Source organism: Mustela erminea, chromosome 16, assembly GCF_009829155.1.
Source record: "Mustela erminea isolate mMusErm1 chromosome 16, mMusErm1.Pri, whole genome shotgun sequence".
NCBI classification, from domain to species: Eukaryota; Metazoa; Chordata; class Mammalia; order Carnivora; family Mustelidae; genus Mustela; species Mustela erminea.
The window spans coordinates 17,996,051-18,020,196 of NC_045629.1; the positions used below are offsets into that span (position 1 = coordinate 17,996,051).

General features: G+C 40.5%; 1 protein-coding gene across 5 annotated transcripts in view; it reads left to right on the top strand.

Moving 5' to 3' along the window:
* Positions 1 to 24,146, top strand: part of DNAJC5B (DnaJ heat shock protein family (Hsp40) member C5 beta) — a 97,714-nt gene that overhangs the window by 18,128 nt on the left and 55,440 nt on the right. For 3 of the 5 annotated variants that reach the window (XM_032316623.1, XM_032316622.1, XM_032316626.1), the window contains 2 exons: positions 17,271 to 17,390; positions 23,960 to 24,087. In XM_032316623.1, the coding sequence (XP_032172514.1) occupies positions 23,969 to 24,087 (119 nt within the window). In that variant the 5' untranslated portion in view covers positions 17,271 to 17,390; positions 23,960 to 23,968. Of the gene's footprint in view, positions 1 to 2,924; positions 3,012 to 9,030; positions 9,129 to 17,270; positions 17,391 to 23,959; positions 24,088 to 24,146 lie in introns of those variants that run through there. The other 2 variants (XM_032316625.1, XM_032316624.1) reach the window with 2 other exon arrangements.

Genomic DNA, 24,146 nt, shown 5'->3' on the forward strand with positions numbered 1-24,146 from the left:
GTTTCAATCCACTTTCTGTTTTTTAAAACAATATGTGACAATTTAAAAAACTACATGTTGGGAATAAATTCGGCTTTTAAAGAATTAAAAGACTTGAGAGACCTGATATACACCTGTGAAGAGTTCAAAAGCAAAAAAGGAACTGCATAACTTGAAAAATGTTTGCACTGTGGCTTCCGAGTGCCCCAGGAGCTGAGTGCCGAGTAGAAGTGAAATTGTCCTGAGAGTTCAGTTTGCTCATCACAGCAGAGTTGGGACTTGAAGAGAAAGAGTAGTGACTGACACAAGCTTGGAGAGAAAAACAATTTTCCAGTGCAAATTTCAGCCCTGGCCCAACAGATCTTCTCCCACTTACAGACTTTATCTCCACTTGCCCTGTGTTTTTACAACTCCTTCCCTGCATGCAAGGCTAACAATTCACATGACCTCGTCAGGATATGGAAAACAGGAGACATGGAAACATGCCACACCAGAAAACATGGAACCAACCCTAACAGGTGGTTTCTGTGAAAGGCTCCACACGCTGTACCCTGGGCTGTGTCTGATTTTAATTATGGACATGGGCTTCTTGACCTTATACCCCAAAGTCCAACATGTTCCAAACTTAATTCATTATCTTCCTCCAAATCTTCTCTCCTTTTGTGATTCCCATCTCAGCCAATGACCTCATCCTATTCCCAGTTACTCTGGCTAGCATCGTGGGTGCGCTCTGATTCCTGGGTCTCTCCTCTCCTTCCCTCTCATTAAGCCCAGGACGTTATCTCCACATCTCTCTCAAAACCATCGCTTCCTTCTAGTTCTGCCTTCTGCTGCCTTGGGGCACACACTCGTCCTCTTTCCCTAAGATCACCCATCTCCCCAGCTTCGTTCCTCTGCACTCTGTTGTTCACAACTTTCTAATATAAGAACTGGAGGTAGTCATTTGCCAGTTTAAAAACAGTTCAAGTTTTCCCATTGTTTAAAAAATGAAGATCAAACTCTATCTTGGCTTTCAAGGTCTTTCACCTTCTCTATTCTCTCCCTCTGTCACCCATTGACTCAGCCCTCCCCACTTTATGCTTTAGAGGGACCTCTGTTCTTTCCGTTCTCCAGCCTGCCCAGCCCTTTCTTTCATCAATGCTGTTACTCATACAGCTCTCCCCTCTTCCTTCTGCTCCTCCTCCTCCTTAAGATTTTTTTTTTTTGGGGGGGGAGGGTCAGAGGGAGAGGGAGATAGAGTCTCCAGTGGACTCTGCACTGAGCGTGAAGGCTGACACAGGGCTTGACCTTACAACCCTGAGATCACAATCTGAGCCAAAGCCAAGAGTCAGGATGCTTAGCCAACTGTACCACCCATGCACTCCATACATCTCCCTTCTGATAGCTGAACTCCTACGGGAGTCCTCCTAAATGGGTGACTTTTTCTTCCTCAGTTATTTCTGATTTTCTTATGACACTCTTATTTTTACGACCCTTTATGCTGAAGGAGTGAGCAAGGTGGGGTTGGAAGACCAGTGAGGAGAGTGTAGAAGAGTTTTTCATTCTCTCTCTCTTTTTCTTTCTTTCTTTCTTTCTTTCTTTCTTTCTTTCTTTCTTTCTTTCTTTCTTTCTTTCTTTCTTTCGATTTTATTATTTATTTGAGAGAGAATGAAAATGAGTGGAATCACAGAGATAGAGGGAGAAGCAGTCTCCCCACTGAACAGGGAGGATGCTGTGGGACTTGATCCCAGGACGCTGGGATCATGACCTAAGCCAAAAGCAGATGCTTAAGCAACTGAACCACCCAGGCACCCCAAGAGTAGAAGAGTTTCTTACGATAGGAAATAGCATGTGCAAAGACTCAAGAGAAAAGAGAGAATGGTACCTTCAAGGAACTAAACAGTATATAGTAATTAGTGGAAATAGAATCTGAGGAGAGAATAAGGAATTGGAGAGAGATGGCAGTGGAGAAGGAAGCAGTAGTTTGCCCTGCTAAGGACTGGGATTTTAGCTTAAGATCAGTGCACAGTTTTTTTTTTTTTTCTTCTTTAAATAAAGTTTATTTGTTTTTTAGTAATCTCTACATTCAATACAGGGCTTGAACTCACAATCCCAACCTTAAGAGTTGTGTGCTCTTCCAACTGAGCCAGCCGGGCATCCACAGTGTTTACAAGTTACAAGTTTACAAGCAGGGGAGAGTTGGATACTATTTGCATTTTAAAACAATGTAGTGTATGGAGAACAGGTGGGAGTGGAGAAAAACAGCAGAAAGGACTGTCAGGAGGGCATGGTAAACCAGGAAGATGATGAGTCCGGTTTAGGATAGTGACGGTGGGAAAGAGGAAGCCAGTGGGCTTCTGGAAGGCCCAGGAACGATACTAGTCGTACTACGTGCAGTATCACTTCCCACTAATGCCGTACTAAGCAGATCAGACTTTCTATTGCAGGAAACAAGGGCAACAAGGATTTCTTGGCTCAGGTAAATTAACACTTTTCAAAGAGAACACCGGAGATGGGGTAGAAGATGGCGAGAAGGGGAAGACTGGTTGCAGTAGGACAGACAGAAAGGCAAGGCAGCTGAGGTAGGCTATTAAATATTGACAGTGCCCAGCTGCTCAAAGCAAGTGGGCCTCTCAGAATCTGTGATCCTGCCCCAAGCAGAGTTTAATGGAAATAGAGTTTTAGGGGCGCCTGGGTGGCTCAGTGGGTTAAGCCTCTGCCTTTGGCCCAGGTTATGATCCCAGGATCCTGGGATCGAGCCCCGCATCAGGCTCTCTGCTCAGCAGGGAGCCTGCCTCCCCCACCCTCTCTGCCTGTCTCTCTGCCTACTGTGATCTCTGTCTGTCAAATAAATAAATTTTGAAAAAAAAAAAAGAAATAGAGTTTTAATTAAAAAGTTATACGTGCATGTAGTAAAAATTTAAACATGAAGAAGCTTTATGTTATGAAAAACAAGTCTTCCTCTTCTCCCAGTCCCCAGTCCTTTCCCTCCATGGAACTTGAGACAGATTTCACATGCTCTCCAGAAATATTCCATGCATATATGAACATGTGTAAGTATGTATTATGCATACATCTCCCTCTCTCTCTGTTAAAGTTCCCAGATCACCGAGGTATTCAATAAACCTTGGTAAATAGATGTCTGTACCTCTATTGTTCCTGATAGTCTCCATACTATTTTTTCCTAAGAATTATTGGGCATTTTATCCTCTATTACTCTTCACAGCATAAATTTTAATTTGACCTTTTCCTTCTCTCCAACTCAGATTTTAGATGAAAGTCTTGATTCGAAGACAAGTTTCCTACCTGCCAGGTCACTGATAACCCTCAAAGGCTTCAGTGGGTCCTTTTCAGGGTGTGTAATGTCTGGTAGCCGGGGTCATCACCGGAAACCCAAATTGTGTCCTTTGACAGTATCCTGAGATAGCTGTCTGAGTCCTACATTTTTCTTTCTCAAAGTCATTGCCTATACCAGAAAAGATACAGTGCCCCCAGACGCCTTATTTATAGTATAATATAAAATGTATCTATATCTTGATACATACCTACATACATGTTATAATAAGTGTTTGTTTTAGATCAAATACACCTTCTGAACAGCACACAAATAGTGCTATTTAGGCCATTATTGCTATTTTCCCCATCTCTCAAACATAATTTCAGTCAGATTTACATAAAGACAACATTTCTTGCCAAGTTCTAAACTAACAGAAATAGCAATCATAAAACCAATTTTTTTTTGTATTTAGCGCCTACTGTATTAAGGTGCTCCAGTGAAGCAGAGCAAATAGGAGATATCTAGCTATGTTTATATCTGTATCCATATCTATATCCATGGTTTATTATAAGGAACTGGCTCACACAATCATAGAGCCTGACAAGTCCTAAGACCTTCATTTGGCATGCTAGAGACCCACGAGAGCCAATAGTATATTTCTAGTCCAAATGCCAGCAGGATAGAGACCCAGGAAACACCAAGGGTTAGTTACAGTATGAGGGCGGGAAAGAACCAATGTCCTAGCACATGACAGTCTGGCAGAAGGAAATCTCTTCCTTGCAGGAGGGTCAGCGCTCTCTTTTATCCAAGCCTTCAACTGATGAGTGAGGCCCACCCACCTAGGGAGAGTAATCTGTTTTACTCAGCCTACAGATTCAAATGTTAATCTCATCCAAAAACACCCTCACAGATATATCTGGGATAATGTTTTTGGTCAGACACTAGGCACTCCATGGCCTAGTCTAGCTGACACATAAAATCAGCCATCACATCTTTTATGCCACCAGCAGGCTTAGGAATTATGTAATTGCCATAAAGAGCCACGTAGAAAGTAGTGTCACTTACATTTGAGCAAAAGTAGTTTATTTAACAAACGTTTGCACATTTTAGAGATGAGGAAACTGTGGTTCAGAGGGTTGAAATAAGTTCTGTAAGGTGGCAGAGCCAAGATTCTAACCTAGGTCTAAATGATTCCATCTGGTATGCTTAGCCTGTGTGGTAGCTGCCTCCCAGTACTGTTGCTACGTTCCCCGTAAGTCTGGAGATGCTCCCTCCTTAGCAGTAGGACATGTCTGAAGGCATGAGCTGTTGATCCAAGCTCAGGGGCAGCAGCAGCAGGGTTTTTTTCCCCCCACATGTCTGAACATACCAAACTTGAGTGGCACTCGGAGCTACCAGGAGGTTCTCCACGTTCCTTTGCCTTTGAGGTAATCCACAGAACATTAACAGTTGCTACCCTTTACTGAAAGCTACGTTCTTGGACTTTGCATGAATGATTTCATTTAATGTTTGCAATGACCCTGTGTTCTTCCCACCAGTCCACTCTCCCGTGGAAGGGTGAGGATGACATGGTCACTGTAGACTGCCAAGGGCAGGGACTCTGAGATATCCCTCTTAAACCACTGTCTTTGGGGGCGTCTGGGTGGCTCAGTGGGTTAAAGCTTCTGCCTTCAGCTCAGGTCATGATCCCAGGGTCCTGGGATCAAGCCCCACATCGGGCTCTTTGCTCAGCAGGGAGCCTGCTTCCTCCTCTCTCTGCCTACTTGTGAACTCTGTCTGTCAAATAAATAAATAAAATCTTTAAAAAAAAAAAAAAACCACCACTGTCTTTGGAGCCACCAAGAGTGCCCCACATTGTCTCCAAGGTTCCCATGGACCAGCAAAATCCTATAACGCTCCCCCAAATTTGCCCATAAAAACAGCTTACAACATGCATGAATGAATAATTCTACAGCTGTGTGCTGTCTGCTGATTCACCCATGGAACAGGCCTGGGCTTTCCCTTCATTTGGTTTGTTCCTCATGGCCTGACATGTTGCTGCTCCTCACTTTCCATCTCTTCTAGCCCTTTTAGGAAACATTGTCCAGTGACAAACTTACTGTACGTCTCTAAATCAATCTCATTCAAAGGCGACTCCTCCATCCTGTCTTGGTACAGCACTTTCTGGATTCTGAGCTCTCCAGAAGTGCTCTTCGTGCTAACAGCATAAGCAGTTTCTACAGTGCTGCTGAGTCAGCTTCAGCCACAGCAAACCCCTTGTCTGAGAGAGCAGGAATGGCTATCAGTAAGGCATGTCTTACCCAGAATCAGAATTAGAAGCCAAATCATCCATCTCCCAGTTCACTGTTTCTGGCGTACCGTGTAGACATCAGTTCTGATGGGAGTGGGGTTCAGTCCAATATGGTGGAAGCAATATATCTCCAAGGCAACATATGAGGGGCAGACATGCAGTCTGTACCAGGTGACAAGGGGTGTCAGCACTTCTTTTGCACGTCTGCCTCTGTTTACAACAATGCACAACGACGTAGGTGCAGCATGAACAAAGCAAGCGTCGGCAGAAAAACTGGGACAAGATGGTCCTTTTTTTATCAACAGAAGCAAATTGCCTTTGGTTTTCATGCTTCCTTGGAAGGCCCAGGAAAGAGCTAAGATTCTTATCTGTCTGGAATTGCAGGAAGTGACTCACTATGGCCCCAAATCCCAATGGAAGAGGCTTTGGCTTGTAGCATGTGTTTACAGAAAATCAGCTTGTAAGTCTGCATGGATCCACCCATGATCCACCTGTGTAGGCCAACGGGGAAGCATCTGGGGTCTGTGGGATGACATTTCTAGATCAGAGCGCTGGTCTGCCTCCATCTCATCACTGGTTGTTTCTAGAGCTTGTGAACCATACGACAGAAGCTGAGAGTAAACAGGTTTGTTTCACCAAAGACTCTGAGAACTCTCTACCAGAAAAACACTAACACAAGGAAACAGTCATTGGTGGTAACAACTCACAAAAGAAAGAAAAATAAAACTTTTATTTTGTTTTATTCAAGGTCATCTACTTTTTATTTTTAAAAAGAGGGTAAATGAACTCTAGGTACTTTGAGAGCAATAAGGCAGCTGAGAAGGCAGCATATTCTAGAGGGGTAAAGATGTTGGAAGGTACGCAGAGACATGGGTGCTCATCCCAGCTGCCAAGGACTCATTGGCACCCTGGGACAAATCACTGACTTTACTGCTTGACCTGGGATTCCCGGAATTGGAAGACCTGTGTTTCTATCAGGTTCTGCTAATAATCATCTGAATTTGATGTGAACGTTCTCTGCACCTCAGTTTCTTGATTTGTAAAATGGAAATAATAACATATACCCTGCCTACCTGTACCAATCACTGTGGGTTAAATGAACCTATGTGAAAATACTCTGTAAACAACAGAGTGCTCTCTAAGCTTTCTCCTATGATGTGCTCATAATGTCTTTTGCTGAAAGTGAAGCAGGAGATTGGAGGAGGTGGTGGAGCATAGTAAAAAGACTAGGGCCCTCTGGGACACAGAGAAGCATGTGGGACAGGGATGCAGCTGGGTTTGGAGACCATGGGCCTATGGTGGCAACATCTGCCTCACCAGTGAGTGGGCAATCGACTCTTGGCTGTAGTGGTGGAAGAAATTAGGGGTGTTGACAAGGGAATAGTTACAATGGTGATGCCAGAATCTAAGTTGAACGGGGAAAGGGTTGAAGAAAGGGACTTGGTTGATAGATTTGGGGAGCTGGAGGTATGAGTGAAATGTAAATGTTATGTACCGAGAGGAGTTAGCTGGTGAGGTAGACAGTGATGGGCTTGGAGTGTGAGTTTGGAGTTCAAGGTTTGAGAGCTGGAGGATATTCTATTCTAGTAGGGCAAGGAGCCATGAGGGAAAGGGTGCGGCTTGGAAAACCATCTGGGAGCTGAAGGGCCCCAAGTTGGTGACAGGATTTGGCATGGAGTCAGAGCTGAGTGCCAGAGTCCTGAGAGAATATGTGAGGTGTCAGATCTGGGAATGGGTAGGGGGAGGACACGGGAACATGGATGGTAGACACATCCAAGGTAGGCGGCAGTGCGTGTGGAAGGGCTGTGAGGAGAATGCTGAAGCTCTTTCAGGGTAAATGAGGCTCAGAGAACAGAATGACCCAGAGGCATGCTTGATTTAAAATTTGGTATGAGTTACATATAAATCAACCATTTTACGTTTTGATAATCAAAAGTTGTAGGGGCATCTTGGCCTCAATATGCAAATATTTAAAACAAATTATAATGGAAAACTCCTTTTAACCTGTGACATTTTTTATAACAGGCCCAGTGGCATGCTGGAGCCAGTTAGTACCAGTGGATGAGAGCCACACATTGGTAAATTCTCTGGAATTTTACGAGCTGGGTGTCATGTTGGCAGCTTGCAATCGGCCTGGAGGGAATAGTTACACCATGAAAATCCACAAACACTATGAGCTAGGGCTTCTTCTCCCCTGAAAATCTCTCTGGTTGTTAAACATTTCCCAAGACACCACTGAAGAGGCCTAAATACACACTCCAAATCTGCCCAACTTTATAGTCCTGTTGCTGTGGGTCTAGCTGCCTCACTGACAGACATATGGTTACACCCCTCGGACCTGGGACTCTGATCTTGTTTGGAAGCAGGGTCTTCGCAGATGTAGTTAAGATACGTTAACATGAGGTCTACTGGAGTAGGGTGGGTCCTTATTCCAATTTGACTGCCATCTTTATAAGAAGAGGAGACTCAGAGACAGACACACAGAACACCGTGTTGAGATGCAGACACGGGGAAGAACGCCAAAACTATGGAAGCAGAAATGGAGGTACCTCAAAGATGGTCTGCAACTCCAGAAGCTAAGAGGAAGTTGTGATCCAGATTCTCCCTCAGAGCTGCCAAAGGAAGCACCACCTGCCGACACCTTGATTTCAGACTTCCAGCCTCTAGGACTGTGAGGGAATACACTTTGGTTTTTCGAAGTCACCCCGTTTGCACTACCTCGTTACAGCAGTGCTCGGAAAGTGAGGTATCTGTTATGCTATCAAGTAGGGGCACAAAGCAAGTGGAAGTTGCCCAGTGTGAACCACAAAGGGAAGGTCCCTGGTCCCTGTGCTCTGGTTCCCAGGGGGATCCTCCCCCCCACTCCTCCAGCATGTATTTTCTGTACCATCCTCTTGTCCTTCTTGTTGGGCGCCTTGTGTTGTGTATTATGCTTTCAAGTGGAGACATGTTACCTCCTACTCTTCTAGGTGGTAACCAGAGGTTGTATACTCATGCCTTGTGGATCAAAGTTGCTAAATGTGATGCTGGGAGAACCATTTCGGAATGTGTGTCTGCCTTTATTTTTAAAAAATTTCTTGTGCACTTTATTGTTTTTTAATTGAATTTTTGTGTGTTTACCTTTAAATAAAAACACCCCATCTTGCTGGCCAAGGAAAACTTGAGCTGCCATCTGGGGACTTCCTCAATATACCCAAGGGAGAGAGAATGTCTCTTGGCCTTTGCCTCCACCACCCCGCACCCAAGCTGGCGGGCATTTATTCAGCATGAACTTGCTGCCTGCATCTCTTAAATCTTCTGTCCGGCCCAGCCAATCAGTAGATGGGCCAATCAGTAGAAGTTCAACAACTGTCCTGAAGTTTCTGCCTTCAGACAGAAGCTTCAACACAAATTTTTGTAAGCTTGTGATTGAAATCCACCAACTGACTACTTGACACTATTGCAAAACTTCGGCTTTGGAAGAACGCAATAAAAGGGCGGTGCCTCCCTACACATGGCTTGCCCCACCCCGATGCTTCCCTGAGTATTTTTCTCATAATTCTGGGAATCTCAGGTGGCCGAGGGAGAGGCATCAGGGATACTGAAAATCAAGGGTGATTTGAGGTGAGGAATATTTCAAAGTTGAAAGTTGTTTACAGTCCATTGCTCTTCCAACACCAGAGGGCGATACATCCACACTGAACAGCCAGTGTCTTGCTTCAGGACTGAAATCCTGGGAACCCATGAAACTTTTTTCTTTCTTTACTTTTTTCTTTCTTTCTTTCTTTCTTTCTTTCTTTCTTTCTTTCTTTCTTTCTTTCTATGTGAGAACAAATGCTGAGCTGAATATTTGGTCATTTGGCTATTTTGTTTAGACCTCTGATAAAGTTACAGAGAAGGCTTTTGAGCCACTTACTGGGTGTCCAAGCCCTGGGACTTGGGGCAGGGAGACCCGCAGATGGGTGCTGGGCAAGGTTGCTGCTTCCTTTGTGGGCAAGCACTTGTCATTCACACTCTTACTCCATCCAGAGATTGTCTAGTTCTGGTGAGTTTTGTGGGAGGGTTTAGACTGTGTCCCAGTAAGAGCTACCTTGCATAGAGACCCAGCTTGTCACTTCCAGGGCTAGTCATTTTTAAACTGGTTCCATGGGGTTGCTCTACTTAGTATCTGGAGGTGAGGTCTGGCCCTGAGAGAACGGAGAAGACAGAGAGGAGATGCTGTGGGGAGGGTCGAGGGAAGGCAGAGATCGTAACAGTTATTACCACTGACGATGGTGACCACTGACCAGTGATCTTATACCAGCTCCTAGCAATGCCTTCTGATAGGACATCCGGCAGAATGTTCATCATTTCTGGAACAACACAGAAAACTGTATAGTTCACTGAAGAGTCTGGAAGGAGCAGGAGTTGACTGCAGAGTAGAATAGAGGAGGAACTGGGGAGGCTGGGAGGCTTGCCTATGGGAGTGGTGGTGAGAGCCCTGGGAAATGGTGACTGGGTTGACATCTAGGTGAGGACTTGGCTTTAGAGCTCTGAGGCCTGAAGGGAGAGCCCAGTTTGGACAGGTGCCTGCCTAGGTGGCAGGAGGGAGGAGATACCACCAGCAGTGCTCATCTAACCTTGCATGTCTGGAACCCATGGATGTGTGTGTAATTATAGAAAAATCTGCACCCAATTACATGACTCATCCAGAAAGGGATTTGTCCACATTCACCCCCTGGGAGAGGCAGCTAAGCTTTAGTCATTCATTTCTGAGCACCTTCCACTGGCACTCAAGAGAGATCAATATTGTTCTTAGCAATGGCATGTTTTGTCTGGTATGTCATCAATAGCAAAGTACCATTTACCATATAAGATACAAGAAAGTCTTGTAGATCAGAAGTAGTGATAATGGGTTGGTTGCAATTTAGTGGGCCAGCTGAAAGGGAAAACTTTGACAAAATGAGGGAAGAGTGTATATCTAAAATAGAAGGTACAAGGTAACTGTCATTTTTCAGATGAATAAGATGAAATGTACCAATGAGAAGATTCACTTTGGACAGTAGAAATTGGTGCAAAAATCTTGGTGCGGTGGACCCAGAAGGCACAGAAGACTGCTTTGCTTCCCAGGCCTGTGATCATCACAGGCGCTGTCTAGCTGTGTACACCAATAAGAAAAGATTCTCTTTGTCATTTACAATTATATTGCTCAATATAATTGAGGATATAAAACAACAATTTGGAAGCAGGCACTTAGAGTTCACTTCAGTTCCAGCTTTTTGTCCCTCATCATTGATGGTCATGCTTGGGGAAGTCACATGACCACACTTAGCCTGTTATCTCTTTCCAAAAATGAGCATTGAGTATCAAACGCTGGAAGGACCAGTGAAAATACTTAGGAAATTACCAGGTGGGACATAAGTGCAGTTACTGGTCTCTAGAGGGCATCCTTAGCAATTCCTTCTCTTTCAAATATTTGTCTTTTCCCTGGGCTGGGTGAGGCTTCTCTTTTCTTTCTTTTAAAAAAATTTTTTTATTAAATTTTTTTATTTTTTATAAACATAATGTATTATTAGCCCCAGGGGTACAGGTCTGTGAATTGCCGGGTTTATACACTTAAAGCACATACCATATCACATACCCTCCCCAATGTCCATTACCCCTCCACCCTCTCCCTACCCATCTACCCCCGGCCACCCTCAGTTTGTTTTGTGAGATTAAGAGTCACTTATGGTTTGTCTCCCTCCCGATCCCATCTTGTTTCATTTATTCTTTTCCTACCCCCCAACCCTCCACGTTGCATCTCCTCATATCAGGGAGATCATATGATAGTTGTCTTTCTCCAATTGGCTTATTTTGCTCAGCATAATACCCTCTAGTTCCATCCACGTCATCGCAAATGGCAACATTCCATTTCTTTTGATGACTGCATAGTATGTATTGTATATATATACCACCTCTTCTTTATCCATTCATCTGTTGATGGACATCTTGGTTCTTTCCTTAGTTTGGCTATTGTGGACATTGCTGCTATAAACATTCGGGTGCACATGCCCCTTTGGATCACTACATTTGTATCTTTAGGGTAAATACCCAGTAGTGCAATTGCTGGATCATAGGTAGCTCTATTTTCAACTTTTTGAGGAAACTCCATGCTGTTTTCCAGAGTGGTTGCACCAGCTTGCATTCCTGGGTAAGGCTTCTCTTGAAAGGGGGCTTCATTAGAGTTAAGATAAAGCTATATGTTAGGTCAGTACTGTTATTAAACTACCACTTAAATGCCAAACAAATAGGGATGAAAACTATATTGCTTTCCATGTACTGTTTTCATAGGCAGTTTAGCTACATTCAGACGAAAATTTGCAGAACAATCCCTTTGTACTGGAAACTGTCGTGAAGGTCTTTTGCCTTGAGCGAAAGTTTTTGCCTTTTACGGGTTTTTTTTAGCTAATTAACATAAGGAACACCTTGGGCTACTGCGAACAGAGAAAAACTATTGGTAAAAACAAGGATCAAGGGTCGGATTACAGACATTTTGTCAAAGAAACACTTCTGTTGAATGGGAAACCTTCTTGATTATTACAGCAATGGCTTACTGTAAGTAAGTGACAAGGTGTTTAAGCTTCACACCTGTGAAATATGTACTGCGTTTCCTGATCAAGGGACAAGTCTTGGTCAATTCTTTTTTTTTTTTCCCCCAGTAACACAGGTCTCAGACTCAGAGCTTACTTAACTAGATACTGTTCTTGACCCCAAACTACAAGGTAGACCTCATGAATGAATGTGCTTGTGGTAATTCCTTGTTTGTCATTATTTCAACAATTTTTTTTTTCTTGAACTTTCTCACATACACTATCTGGCTCAGTCACAGGTTAATAAGCAAGGGACTATCGCAGGCAGCAGTCCCCTGCAATTAGGCAGTAAGCTTCTGAAGCAAAACTCTGAAGTGTGAGCTTAGACTAGGGAACGGCCAGCCAGTTTCAAAACCTGGGTCTGCTGCTTACTGGTTGGCGACCTTGAGCAATTCATTTAACCTCTCCTCTCTAAAATAATTTTACCCTCCTCCTCTATAAAATAAGGATGTGAAAAAACCACCTTAAACTTTTGTAGGATTTCAATGAGCTAATCTAGTTAACATGTGTTAGTTACTATCATCATGATGTCATCATCATCATCACCACCTCTGAGCCTCACAATTTCCACTGTAGTGCTCTGCACAGTGTGATAACAGGGGAGCAATTTCCCCTTGCGGTGCAACTGACTCTACCTACTAAGGAATTATGAGATTTCAGATGAAATCTACCAGGAATGCCCATTCAAATTCTTGGAGACTTTCAGATTACTCTGCTCTTATTTTAGAGGGTAGGAAGAGTGCTCGCTTCGGCAGCACATACACTAAAATTAGAGGGTAGGAAGAGAGTAACTTTTTAACAGTTGCCTAAATACCAACCCGAGAAGACAATCATTAGATCTTTGTTTATAAAAATTCCTGGTGTAATCTTGGCACGCCGTAGCAGACTTTGATTAAAGGTCTGAGAAATAGAAAGGTTCCTATTTCATTTTACAGAGAAGACACAGGCTTATAATGACTTATAGTCTAAGAAACAGGAATGTTATTTTTGGATAGTCTTTCCTAAGTTAAATTAGGCAAAGTCAAATTCTATTTTGTGTTTAATAACACAGATGCAATTATCTTTAGTAAATGTTTTCTTAGGAAACCCAAGTAGTGAAAAATTCCTCCAGAGAGCTGCTTGGCTGGCAGACATTTTCTATGTTACTTAAGCGAGACATCTCTGTCCATGAGATCTAGTGAATAAAAGAAGTGATGAACAGTGGCTCTCAACCTGCTCAGCTCTTTTGAACCACCTGGAATCCTAAAAATGCCTGAGCCTCGCCCCACCCTGAGATTTTACTTCAGGATAGCTCAGAGATTTTGCTTTGGGATAATCTAGTAGGGCCTGGGCAACAGAATTCTTAAAAATCTTTCTGAGCAATTCTAGAAAGAGTTCCTCTTTTCTTTGTCTTTAGCCTTCTATGATTCTATAGTCTCACACTTTCTACGTACGTATAGATTTAGCACATTAAAATACCATCCCTTTGTAACTTCTCTTTAAAAGGGACAGTTTTTAACTTTGGAAAAATATGAAACATGATAGGAATTAAATAATATGTTCTTCTAGACCATATTTAAAAATCTGATTTTACAGAGAAATGCCATGATTGCTCTGTCTGAGATGTCACTGGTGGGGTAGCCAATAGCTTCATCATTTTACACAAGAAAGCACCTGCTTTTTTTTCCTTTCTAAATTCACTTAACAGAAGGAAGCTCTTGCCCAAAAGACTCTTCCCCTTGAAATTTACAGAAGGATAACCCAAACTCCATACATTGTAATACTAACACAATGAAGAGAGGTAGTAAAAATAGGAACAATGCTGCTAATATTGCCTCTGTTCATCCTGTTAGGCTGTTTTGAATAGGATTTGTGGGGGACTACATGCTCTTCCATATTGTATGTTCAAAGATGAGTGATAGCTGCACCTGCCAAGATACGAAATTTATTTATTTATTTATTTATTTATTTTTTTTTTTAAGATTTTATTTATTCATTTGACACAGAGAGATCACAAGTAGGCAGAGAGGCAGGCAGAGAGAGAGAGAGGAGGAAGCAGGCTCCCCGTGGAGCAGAGAACCCGATGCGGGACTCGATCCCAGGACCCTGAGATCATGACCTGAGCCGAAGGCAGCGGCTTAACCCACTGAGCCACCCAGGCGCCCGCAAGATACGAAATTTAAATGAAACTGTTTACTCTGATTTTCATGATTGATAGACTATTTTGGTTGAATATCCAAATTCCTCTTATACATGCTGCAGCTTCTGTGCTGCAGTACTAGTCATTTCTTATAATAAGCCTAACTCTATGCAGCAACAGAGAGAGGAACATAAAAGGTCCCTAGGAGCACCTAAGGGAATGGCAAAGACCTCATAAACAGAAAACAGAGAAAACTGGCATGTAAACTACTCCCTCCCCACCATATATGATTCTCTCTCCAATTTTCTATCTCCCAGAGAGAGCAACTTTTGCTCAATCTTGGAATATCTCCTAAGCTCTCCTCTTTAAACTTGAATGATTCAATTGGCAATGCTTTTACAGTACACTTAGTGCATTTCGTATTGAGGAATTATTTGTGTGCTTGCCATTACTTCTTTCCTTTTACAAATATCACTTGAAATACACGGCTTCTCGAAAGTCTAACCTAGTTAAGTGGAATATGATCCCATCAATCTCTGGCTCTATCTTTAAATGATACACGAGAAGCCATATATGCATAGGCATGTGCTGAAATCCTATGTATGAGAGCATAGTCTGCATATTTCTTTTATTTCTCCAATTTAAGCACCATGGGACAGGTATGTTCAATGGAATGTACTCTTCCAACTGCTCAGAATATGTTTTGCTTCTACCAGCAACCCCTTCCTCTAGCTCTTTCCAGAGCTCTGCTTGTTTGTGTGTGTGTGTGTGTGTGTGTGTGTGTTAAAGATTTTATTTATTTATTTATTGACAGAGACAGAAATCCCAAGTAGGCAGAGAGGCAGGCAGAGAGAGGAGGAAGCAGGCTCCCTGTCGAGCAGAGAGCGCAATGCGGGGCTCGATCCCAGGACCCTGGGATCATGACCTGAGCGGAAAGCAGAGGCTTTAACCGACTGAGCCACCCAGGCGCCCCTCTGCTTTGTTATTTTTGTTCAGGGAAGCTTTCTTTACTCTGTTACACTGTTGTACATGCTCTTGGAACACCTCTCCTAAGCTTCATTTATATATTTAACTGAGTGATCGTTTGATTAATACCTGCCTTTCTTGGTAGACTGGAACTCTGACCACAAACTGAAAGTTTACATTTGATTTTGTTTACCAGTATATTTCTAGCCTTGAGCCCAGTGCCCCGACCTAGTAGGTGACTAATAGCTGACTGACTAGATGAATAAGAAGCTGTGTGTTTTCTCTTTGAGACACAGATACACTTCTACTTCACATAGAAGTATTGCAATACTTAGACAATTTTCAAACTCATGGCTTATGCAACACATTTAAAGATTAAAAAGTAATGATTAAGATTTAAGAAGTGGTTCATTATATAAAAATAATGAATGTTCCTAAAAATATTAAACTAAATTTGAAGCATAAGCTATAATTTTTTAAAAACAGTCAGCCATAATTTCATATTATTATAGCAGCTTTTTCATTTCATCAAAGGATGTTGTCTTTAAGCTGATACTATTTTCGTTCTAAATGTTTTTAGCTCTCCTCCCCACCTACTTCTCTGCATGATGATAGGTTGCTTGTTAAACTCTGGCTAGAAATCAGGATTTATGAGATGCAGCTTTTTATTCCTATGTATCTAAAAAAAACAAAAACAAAAACAAACAAACAAACAAACAAAAAACCCCAATGCTATCTAGAGACAAAACTGCTCCAAAATATTCACATAAAATAACCTACGCTTGCTACCTGTTGTGCTAAGCAGCATAACGTAAATTCTGCCTTCAGCCTCAGGAACCAGATCCCATTGTGCCAAATTCAGAGTAACATCTATCTCATTTGATTTAAGACATTTTCAGTTATAGAATCTTACTCAAAATCATAAGAATTGTCCTTTCATGTGACTTTCTGTTGTATATAAAAGTTAGGACATTGTTTTAACAAGAGGTTCCTTCATTCTTAAAATCACTGCGTTTATCCCTAGGACTTGGTGCCTCTTGACCAAGATTCAAGTAAAATGTTTAGATATGAAAATTAATTACCGATTAATGATTAATGTAATGAGCAAATAAACTCTCCTCTTTATTAATGTTACATGGTCTTTCCAGTATTTTTCTAATTGTTGAAGTATAGTTGTCATACAATGCTATATTAATTTCAGATGTACAACACAATGAATTAACAATTACATACATTATGAAGTGATCATAATGGTAAGTGTAGTTACTATCTGTCACCATACGATGTTATTGCAGTATTATTGACTGTATTTCCTATGCTTTAATTTTCATACTGTGGCTTATTTTACATTTGGAAGTTTGTACCCATTAATTCCCTTTCCCTGTTTCACTGAACTCTCCACCCCCTTTAACAACCATCAGTTTGTTCTTTGTATTTATGAATCTGTTTCTGGTTTAGTTTTGTTTTTAAGATTCCACATATAAGTGATATCATATGGTATTTGTCTTTCTCCAACTTATTCTAGGTAACATAATACCCTTTAGGTCCACCTACATAGTCACGAATGGCAAAATTTTGTTACCTTTTTATGGCTAAGTAATATTCCATTCAGATCTTCTTTGTCCATTCATCTCCTGGTGAACACTTAGGTTGCTTCCACATCTTAGTAGTTGTAAATAATGCTGCAGTAAGCATGGGATGCATCTTTTTGAATCAGTATTTTTGTTTTCTTTGAGTAAATACCAAGAAGTAGAATAATTGTATTATATTTCTATTTTTAAATTTTTGAGGAAACTCTGTACTGTTTTCCATAATGACTGCATCAATTTACATTCCCACCAACAGTTCCCTACCTTCTACATCCTCATCAACACTTTTTATTCCTGCATATTTTCTTAATCGGCTATTCTGATAGAAACCTGGAGGCAGTTCCATGGTAGCATTTGGTTGATCCAAGCACCAGCTGACTCATGATCAACAGTTAATGTAACATTTGGTATCACCTGGTACCTTGTAATGGCAACCTTTACTGTCATGCATGTTTTATTCTCCCTTTGTTATGTTTTCCAGAGGGATAACGAATTGGCTGATAGAGTAACAAATGAAAAGTAATCTGACTCCACTGACCTGCTTCACTCTGGATGAGAACAATGGAAAGGAGTAGCCTTTTGCTTTGAAACAGTGGAACAGGTACAGAATTACTCCTTTCTTTGTTGCCTCTCTTTATTTCTTTGCACATCTATTTCCAGACCAGTTAAAAACAGCAAGTTGCTCCTGTTTTGAGAACACTGAATCGGAGTTATAGGAACAGGTACTGTGGGTTATTTGTAACATTTCCAAGTTTTCCCATCTTCAAGTTGCTATTTCTATAAGTGCCAATGCAATTAAGAGATAATTATTTTTCTATAATAAGTAATTATGCTAGGGAGAATTATTACTTTTGAACATAAAATTAGCATTTTGGATGTGTGCTTAGCTTTAAGATATAATGTTATTTGAATAAGGAACTTTAGCTTCACTAAGTAGATTTCCATGGAGGAATCACAGAAGGAATAATAAAATGGTAAAGCATGTTGGTTTCCCCAGTGACAGCCACTGGAAGTGTTTTTGCTCTGTTTGATGATCTAATTTCCCTTGCCCACATTCATTTTCTGAGTCTTGAAGAAAACCTTTCAAGAAAGGTATAGTTAGATTTTTTTCCATTTTTGAGAATTCACATAATGGATATAGGTGAAAAAAAAACTTTTTTTTTTTTTTTGCTTTGAAAGGAACATTTTATGTCAACACGAAGAATTTAAAACAGCATTTGTAAGACTCCTGGATTTAGAATCTTTAAAATCAGTGTTTATTTTGAATTGGATGCCAATCATCATTGGACTACTAAACCTTCTTTTGATTATATCTCTTATCAAAAGACAGGTGAGCTGTAGGTGTTTTAGTAGTAACCATATAGTTGTCAGTGCTTTAAGATATTATGATGTTAATGGCATTGTAATGTACCAAAAAAGTAATTTAAGTTCAGAAGATTAAGTATCATGTACTGGATGATCAAAATTAAATTACTTAAAATTTTGCATGACAACATTTTTTCTTCATTGGATGGCTTATATAGATGAGGGACTATGAATAAATAATAAAGACTTGAATTTTACATAGGAATATTAGAACTCAAAAGTCTACAGAAAAAGTATTCATAAAAATTATATTTTATATAAGGAATTAAAGAAGAATATGGCTTCATTATTTAGTATTTAGTTTAAGGTTATTTAAGGAGAGGTTTTACAAGACATTTTAACTATTACTCTGTAATTAGTATGTTCTCAGGGCACATATCTATTTTTATATATTAAAATGACTGAAAGTTTCAATGTATTACACCATTGAATTTGAAACTAAATGTCATCTACATCAATAATGTATGAAGAATCTGGTTTCTATATCAGTAAGGAGACAGAAAAGGAAGCACGTCATTGCTGTTTGATGTATAGAGAGCAGTTCTACAGTTTTTTGGTCCCTCTATATTTCTCTCTGTAGAATTAGCCAACAACTAACCACATGGACCAACTATTGACCAACTGTCTTTATCTTATGTTCCAATGGTGATATAAAAGGGCTCTTTTTAAAAAATATCTTAACAGACTTTATCTGTTTGAAAGGAAATCTTTTGGGAATAGAGCAAAGTAGATGAAACATAGTAATTTCCAAATTCTTTATAACAACTCACTCTACATATTGTTCAATCCACACCAAAAAACAAATCAGCTACTGGATTTTTTTTTTCAGTAGGAATGGATTACAGTATGATTGGATTTCTGAAAGAGGGAATTTGAAAAAATACATAAACCAAAGTAATACCAAGTTACCTACCATGTTTTCCTGGGTGTGAGTTTCTACATGTGAAACTATTTGAGAGATGGAATCTGCCTTCCTTTTTTCTATCAGGAAGAGGAATGTATAGAGGGATAGCCATGGGGTAAGAATCGATAAATCCTAAAAAAGTCCAAGTCACAACGTGAGAATATCCTCCCTTCTCTTTCAGACCCTAAGCCCAGAAATCCTCTTTCCTTTTCAGTTATACAAATAAACGATCAAGAGAGTCACTGGTTACACATCAATGCAGATCCAGTATTAGGCTTAGATACAAGGGCTGTAATAGAAATTTGTGCCAATTTCTTCAGAAATAAGTGGTTGTATTATTATCAGCCTAAATTTCATCTTTTCTGTGATGTTCTCCCTAACTTTTCCATTCAAGTGAGCCAGTCAGTTTTGATTTAATTATCCAACAGACATTTATCACACACCTAATACATCCCAGACACAATGTTGGGCCTCTGGGGGCAGAAAGCAGAATCCCTGCCCTCCAGAAAATTCCTTCTTGTTCTATCCTAAGTACTTGTTTAACCTCTAAACACTAGTTTCCTTATTAGCTTACAGTTTTGTATTTCATATTAGTCTGAAATCTCCTAAAAGACTTGGCCTGAATTGCAGGACTTGAATAAATAATTGAATTTTCTGCTGTGGGTATTACCATAATCTGTTTAACAGATGATCTTCAGTAAGTATAAATCCTTTTCCTGGATTAGTGACAAGATCCAAGTAGGAAGGAATCCAAGCTGGTCATGGGGCATGATGCTCACAATTGTGGAGATTGTGCATGTCTGTGTCTTGTTAAGATTAATTTCAGGACATCTGTTGATTAATGGGAGCCATGATATCTCTTATTTCATGAAATAGATGAAGAGTGAATACATTTTTTCCCTCAAATCCAAATTGTTTCTTTGGAATGCTGAATATAGACATAAATAGATAAAGCAAAGATAACTACTTGTCATACTTTCATTTCTTCTTAGTTCTCCCTAATAGCTATCCATAAACTTTTGCTGTGAAAGTGTTTTTTTTTTAATTTTTACATTTATTTATTTATTTTCATTTTTTTTAAATTAACATATAATGTATTATTTATCAGGGGTACAGGTCTGTGAATCATCAGTTTTACTTAATTCACAGCACTTACCATAGCACATACCCTCCCCAATGTCCATCACCCAGCCACCCTGTCCCTCCCGCCCACCCCCCAGCAACCCTCAGTTTGTTTCCTGAGATTAAGAATCTCTTATGGTTTGTATCCCTCCCCGGTCCCATCTTGTTTCATTTTTTTCCCTCCTTACCTCCCACAATCCTCTGCTATGCCTCTCAAATTCCTCATATCAGAGAGATCATATGATAATTGTCTTGCTATGAAAGGGTCTTAACCCAGATTTATCACTGCTCCTTTTATCTGTACTAGTAATGTCTAAACAAGACATCTGAATGAATCTGTTTGAATATCTTAGTATATGTTGTTATTTCCCCAAAGTATTCATTTCCAAGTACCAGGAAGCCACATTCAACTTAAAGGATGAGTAGACGCAATAATTTAAGATTAGCCTGGCTTGGAAGTCCATGGGGAACCACTGGTGGTGTTTAATTGAGAGAGTACATGACAGTTAGGAGTTTGGGTTAACAGTGAACAAAACCTAGCTAAAATATGCTGAAAAGAAAAAAAAAATCTGTGTAAATTTGTGTATGGAGAGGAATTTTATTGGTTAAATCCAAGGAAAAGTTGATTGGCAAGCTGTAGGAGGGGAAGAGTTGTGCACTCTGAAGTGCACTCTGAAACAACTGGAACCAGAAGACTGAACTCTACTGGGTCTCTCTCTCCATCTTTCAGCCATGACCTACCTTCTGCGGATCAGTTTGAATCTCTCATTTCAGGCCAGCCAGTAATACCTAAATTTTACATTTTACTGGTTTTACCATCTGCAAGAACTTCCTGTATATTAAAAAAATGCTAGGGAAGAACTTCTATTGGTCTGCCTTGGTACCTACTCTCTTTCTCCTCAACTGAGATCAGGTAAGACTGAAGTAGGTGTCAGGAAGGGCATATGTTGCAGTGGGAATCTGAGCCTCGCCCAGAAAAAGGAGATCTAATAGACCAATAGTAAAGTTGTCTGCTACAATGATCTATGGCCCAAATTTCCCAAAAGGCATTTGTTAAGCTGGCTTATATAACCCCTAAGTTCCTATCTTACAGTCCAAAATTTGAATTATTACGTTGATATTGTCTTAGTTTGTGACTCTGGGGATCCTGTGGCCCTAATCCTTGTCCACAAAGCCACACAGAAATACCTATCTTCCAAATCCCACTCATTTGTGGCATTTAGTATTACTTGTGAGAGACCAGCTGGTTGCCTCGATTCCTGGGAACCTGGGTGAATGTATGGTGGAGAGCGTCAGTATCTCGACCATTGCTTTGTATGGTGGTAGTAGGACAGAGGGAACAGGGAAGGAAGTAGAGAGGGTGTCAGACATTTGGGTACTTCTTCCTTCAATTGTGAATAATCAACTGGGCTGTGATTCTAAGGGCTGACCTGTAGGACTGAAACACAGAGATGAATGACATACCCCAAGCCTTGAAATGCTTACTCCCTAGGGAAGTTGTGATGGGTAGGCAAGAAATGTAAGAGCAGTAATGAAAGTAAGTGCACAATTTACTGAATGGCTGCTGGTCAGTATGGACATTAGACTTCGTTTTGTGGCACGCAAAATCAGATTCCTTCTCCTCTTATCCTTGTGTGAACCAGGAACTTGGGACTGGGGTCCTTCTGGCCTCCATGGACACTAGTTTCACAAGACGCTGATTGAGGAAGGGATGATGCAGCCACGCCACAAAATAAGCCCTCGTCCTTGGTGCCTTTAGGCAAGATTTTTGCCCACGTCTGACTTTTTTCAGTATTCTTCAAAGCTCACAAAAGTATTTTGGAATTCCTCATATTGTTGTTCATTGAATTCTTTAAGACCACAAACACTCACGGTACAACACTGGGGCCTCAGGGACCCCTAAGGCCACCCTGACCCACTAGTTAACATCTAGGGTCTCTGCTCTTGCATATGTTGGTTTGGTTGGTCATTAGTCTGGTGAGAACAGAGTTGGGAGGTCAGCTCCATTCAACCCCATCCACCACTGGGATGTCCAGTTCAGCTGTTGTCACTGTTGTCACCAGGGATTTCCTTTGTTGGACGTGAGTGTCTCCACAGTCCTAAGACAATCTCCTGAGTCCTGGCATATTCATTCATTCATCCTTATAGCACTGACTGTACAAGGCTCAAAGCTAAGAAATGCACTGTGATTTTCAAGGAACTTCCAGCCCTTGTAATCTAAGGACTTTGATATCTAAGTAAATTTTTTTCCCTTGTTTTGTATTTGTGGCAAAATTTAACATTTACTCTTTGAACTATTTTTAAGGGTACAATTCAGTGATACCAAGTACAATCACAATGCTTTCTAATCATCACCACTATTTCTAGATTTTTTTCATCATCCAAAACAGAAACTCTGTGCCCATTAAATAATAATTCATCATTCCCCATGCCCCACAGTCCTGGATAACCTCTACTCTACTTTTTGTCTTGACAATTTATTTATTCAAGGCATCTCATGTAAGAGGAATTATATAATATTTGTCCTTTTGTGACTAGTTTATTTCACTTAGCATAATATTAAGGTTCATCTATACCTTAGCATGTATCAAAATTCCATTTCTTTTTATGGCTGAATAATATTTCATTGTCTGTACATACCACATTTTCTTTCATCTGTTCATGGACATTTGGGTTGTTTCTACATTTTGGCTGTTATAAATAATGGTGAACATTGGTGTATGATCACTGGTGTATGTTTTCTCTTCTTTAATATATGAATATGTTTAATTCTTATAAAAGCCTCAGGATTCTAGGCACATTTCAATCTCTAGTTCACAGATAGGGAAGGTCATTCAGCTGGTCATGGCAAGGCCAGTATTCTGAAAAACTTGACTACGGTGCAGTCTCTGAATTACATATGGTGCTGCCTTTAATAAAAAATAATTATCTTATTCTTTGAACCCATTATGTCCTGCATATATTATATACATTATTTCTAAATCCCTAAGATATCCTTGTGACGTGGATTTTATTATCCTTTTATTATAAATGAAGCCCTTAAGCCTTAGAGAGAGGTTTAGTGGTGGATGCGGGAATGCCCCTAGGTATGCTTGCTTATCTTTGCTGCCCTAGAGCCAGAGCATGGAAGGCAGATTTTATCTGGGTCTTAGGGGTAGCACCATTCCTTCTGGATAGACCATAGGGAAATGATCAATCTCAGGTGCAAAACCCATGAGCACTGTGGGGGATTCTGACATCCTATAGGTGTAGATGAGAAGTTCTATCCTGGCTCCCAGATGATTTTTTCCCTCTGATACTTCAAAAAGTTTTCTTTCTTTATTTTTTAAATTTCTTTTTAAAACTCTTGCTCTAACAATGGCAAGGCCAATAGAATCAAAGTAAAATGGGAGATTATTTCCACTGCTAGCTAAATTTGGAAAATATACAAAAAAAGCTGTTCAAATTCTGGCAGAAAAGAATTGACATAGGCTGACCAGTGAGGATTTATTTCCAACAATTCTGAATTAGCTGGGTATTTAGATAACATTTCACTTCTATTTAACCATGTGGACAAAGCCATATTCCATTTACATGACTGCCTGTAGCCTTTAACAACCTGATTTGAAGCTCTTCTTTTGGCTCTCCTAACCCTTTTCTCCTCTCCTTGTGTGGCTGGCACACAAATGTACTTTAGATTGTCATTTTGCAAAAGGTTAGAGATAGACTGTCTTTCTCTTTAGATAGTGGGACCCAGTATGCATAACCTTCATGGCTATTTCCCCTTTTCGCTTTCACAGCTTGAGAAAATGGCATGTAACATACCTAACCAAAGACAGAGGACTTTGTCTACATCTGGAGAAGCTCTATATGAAATTCTTGGTCTGCATAAGGGAGCATCAAATGAAGAAATTAAGAAAACCTACAGGTACAGAGAAAGTTCAATGATGACATCATTCTACTACTAGCAATAGTTATTTTGTGATA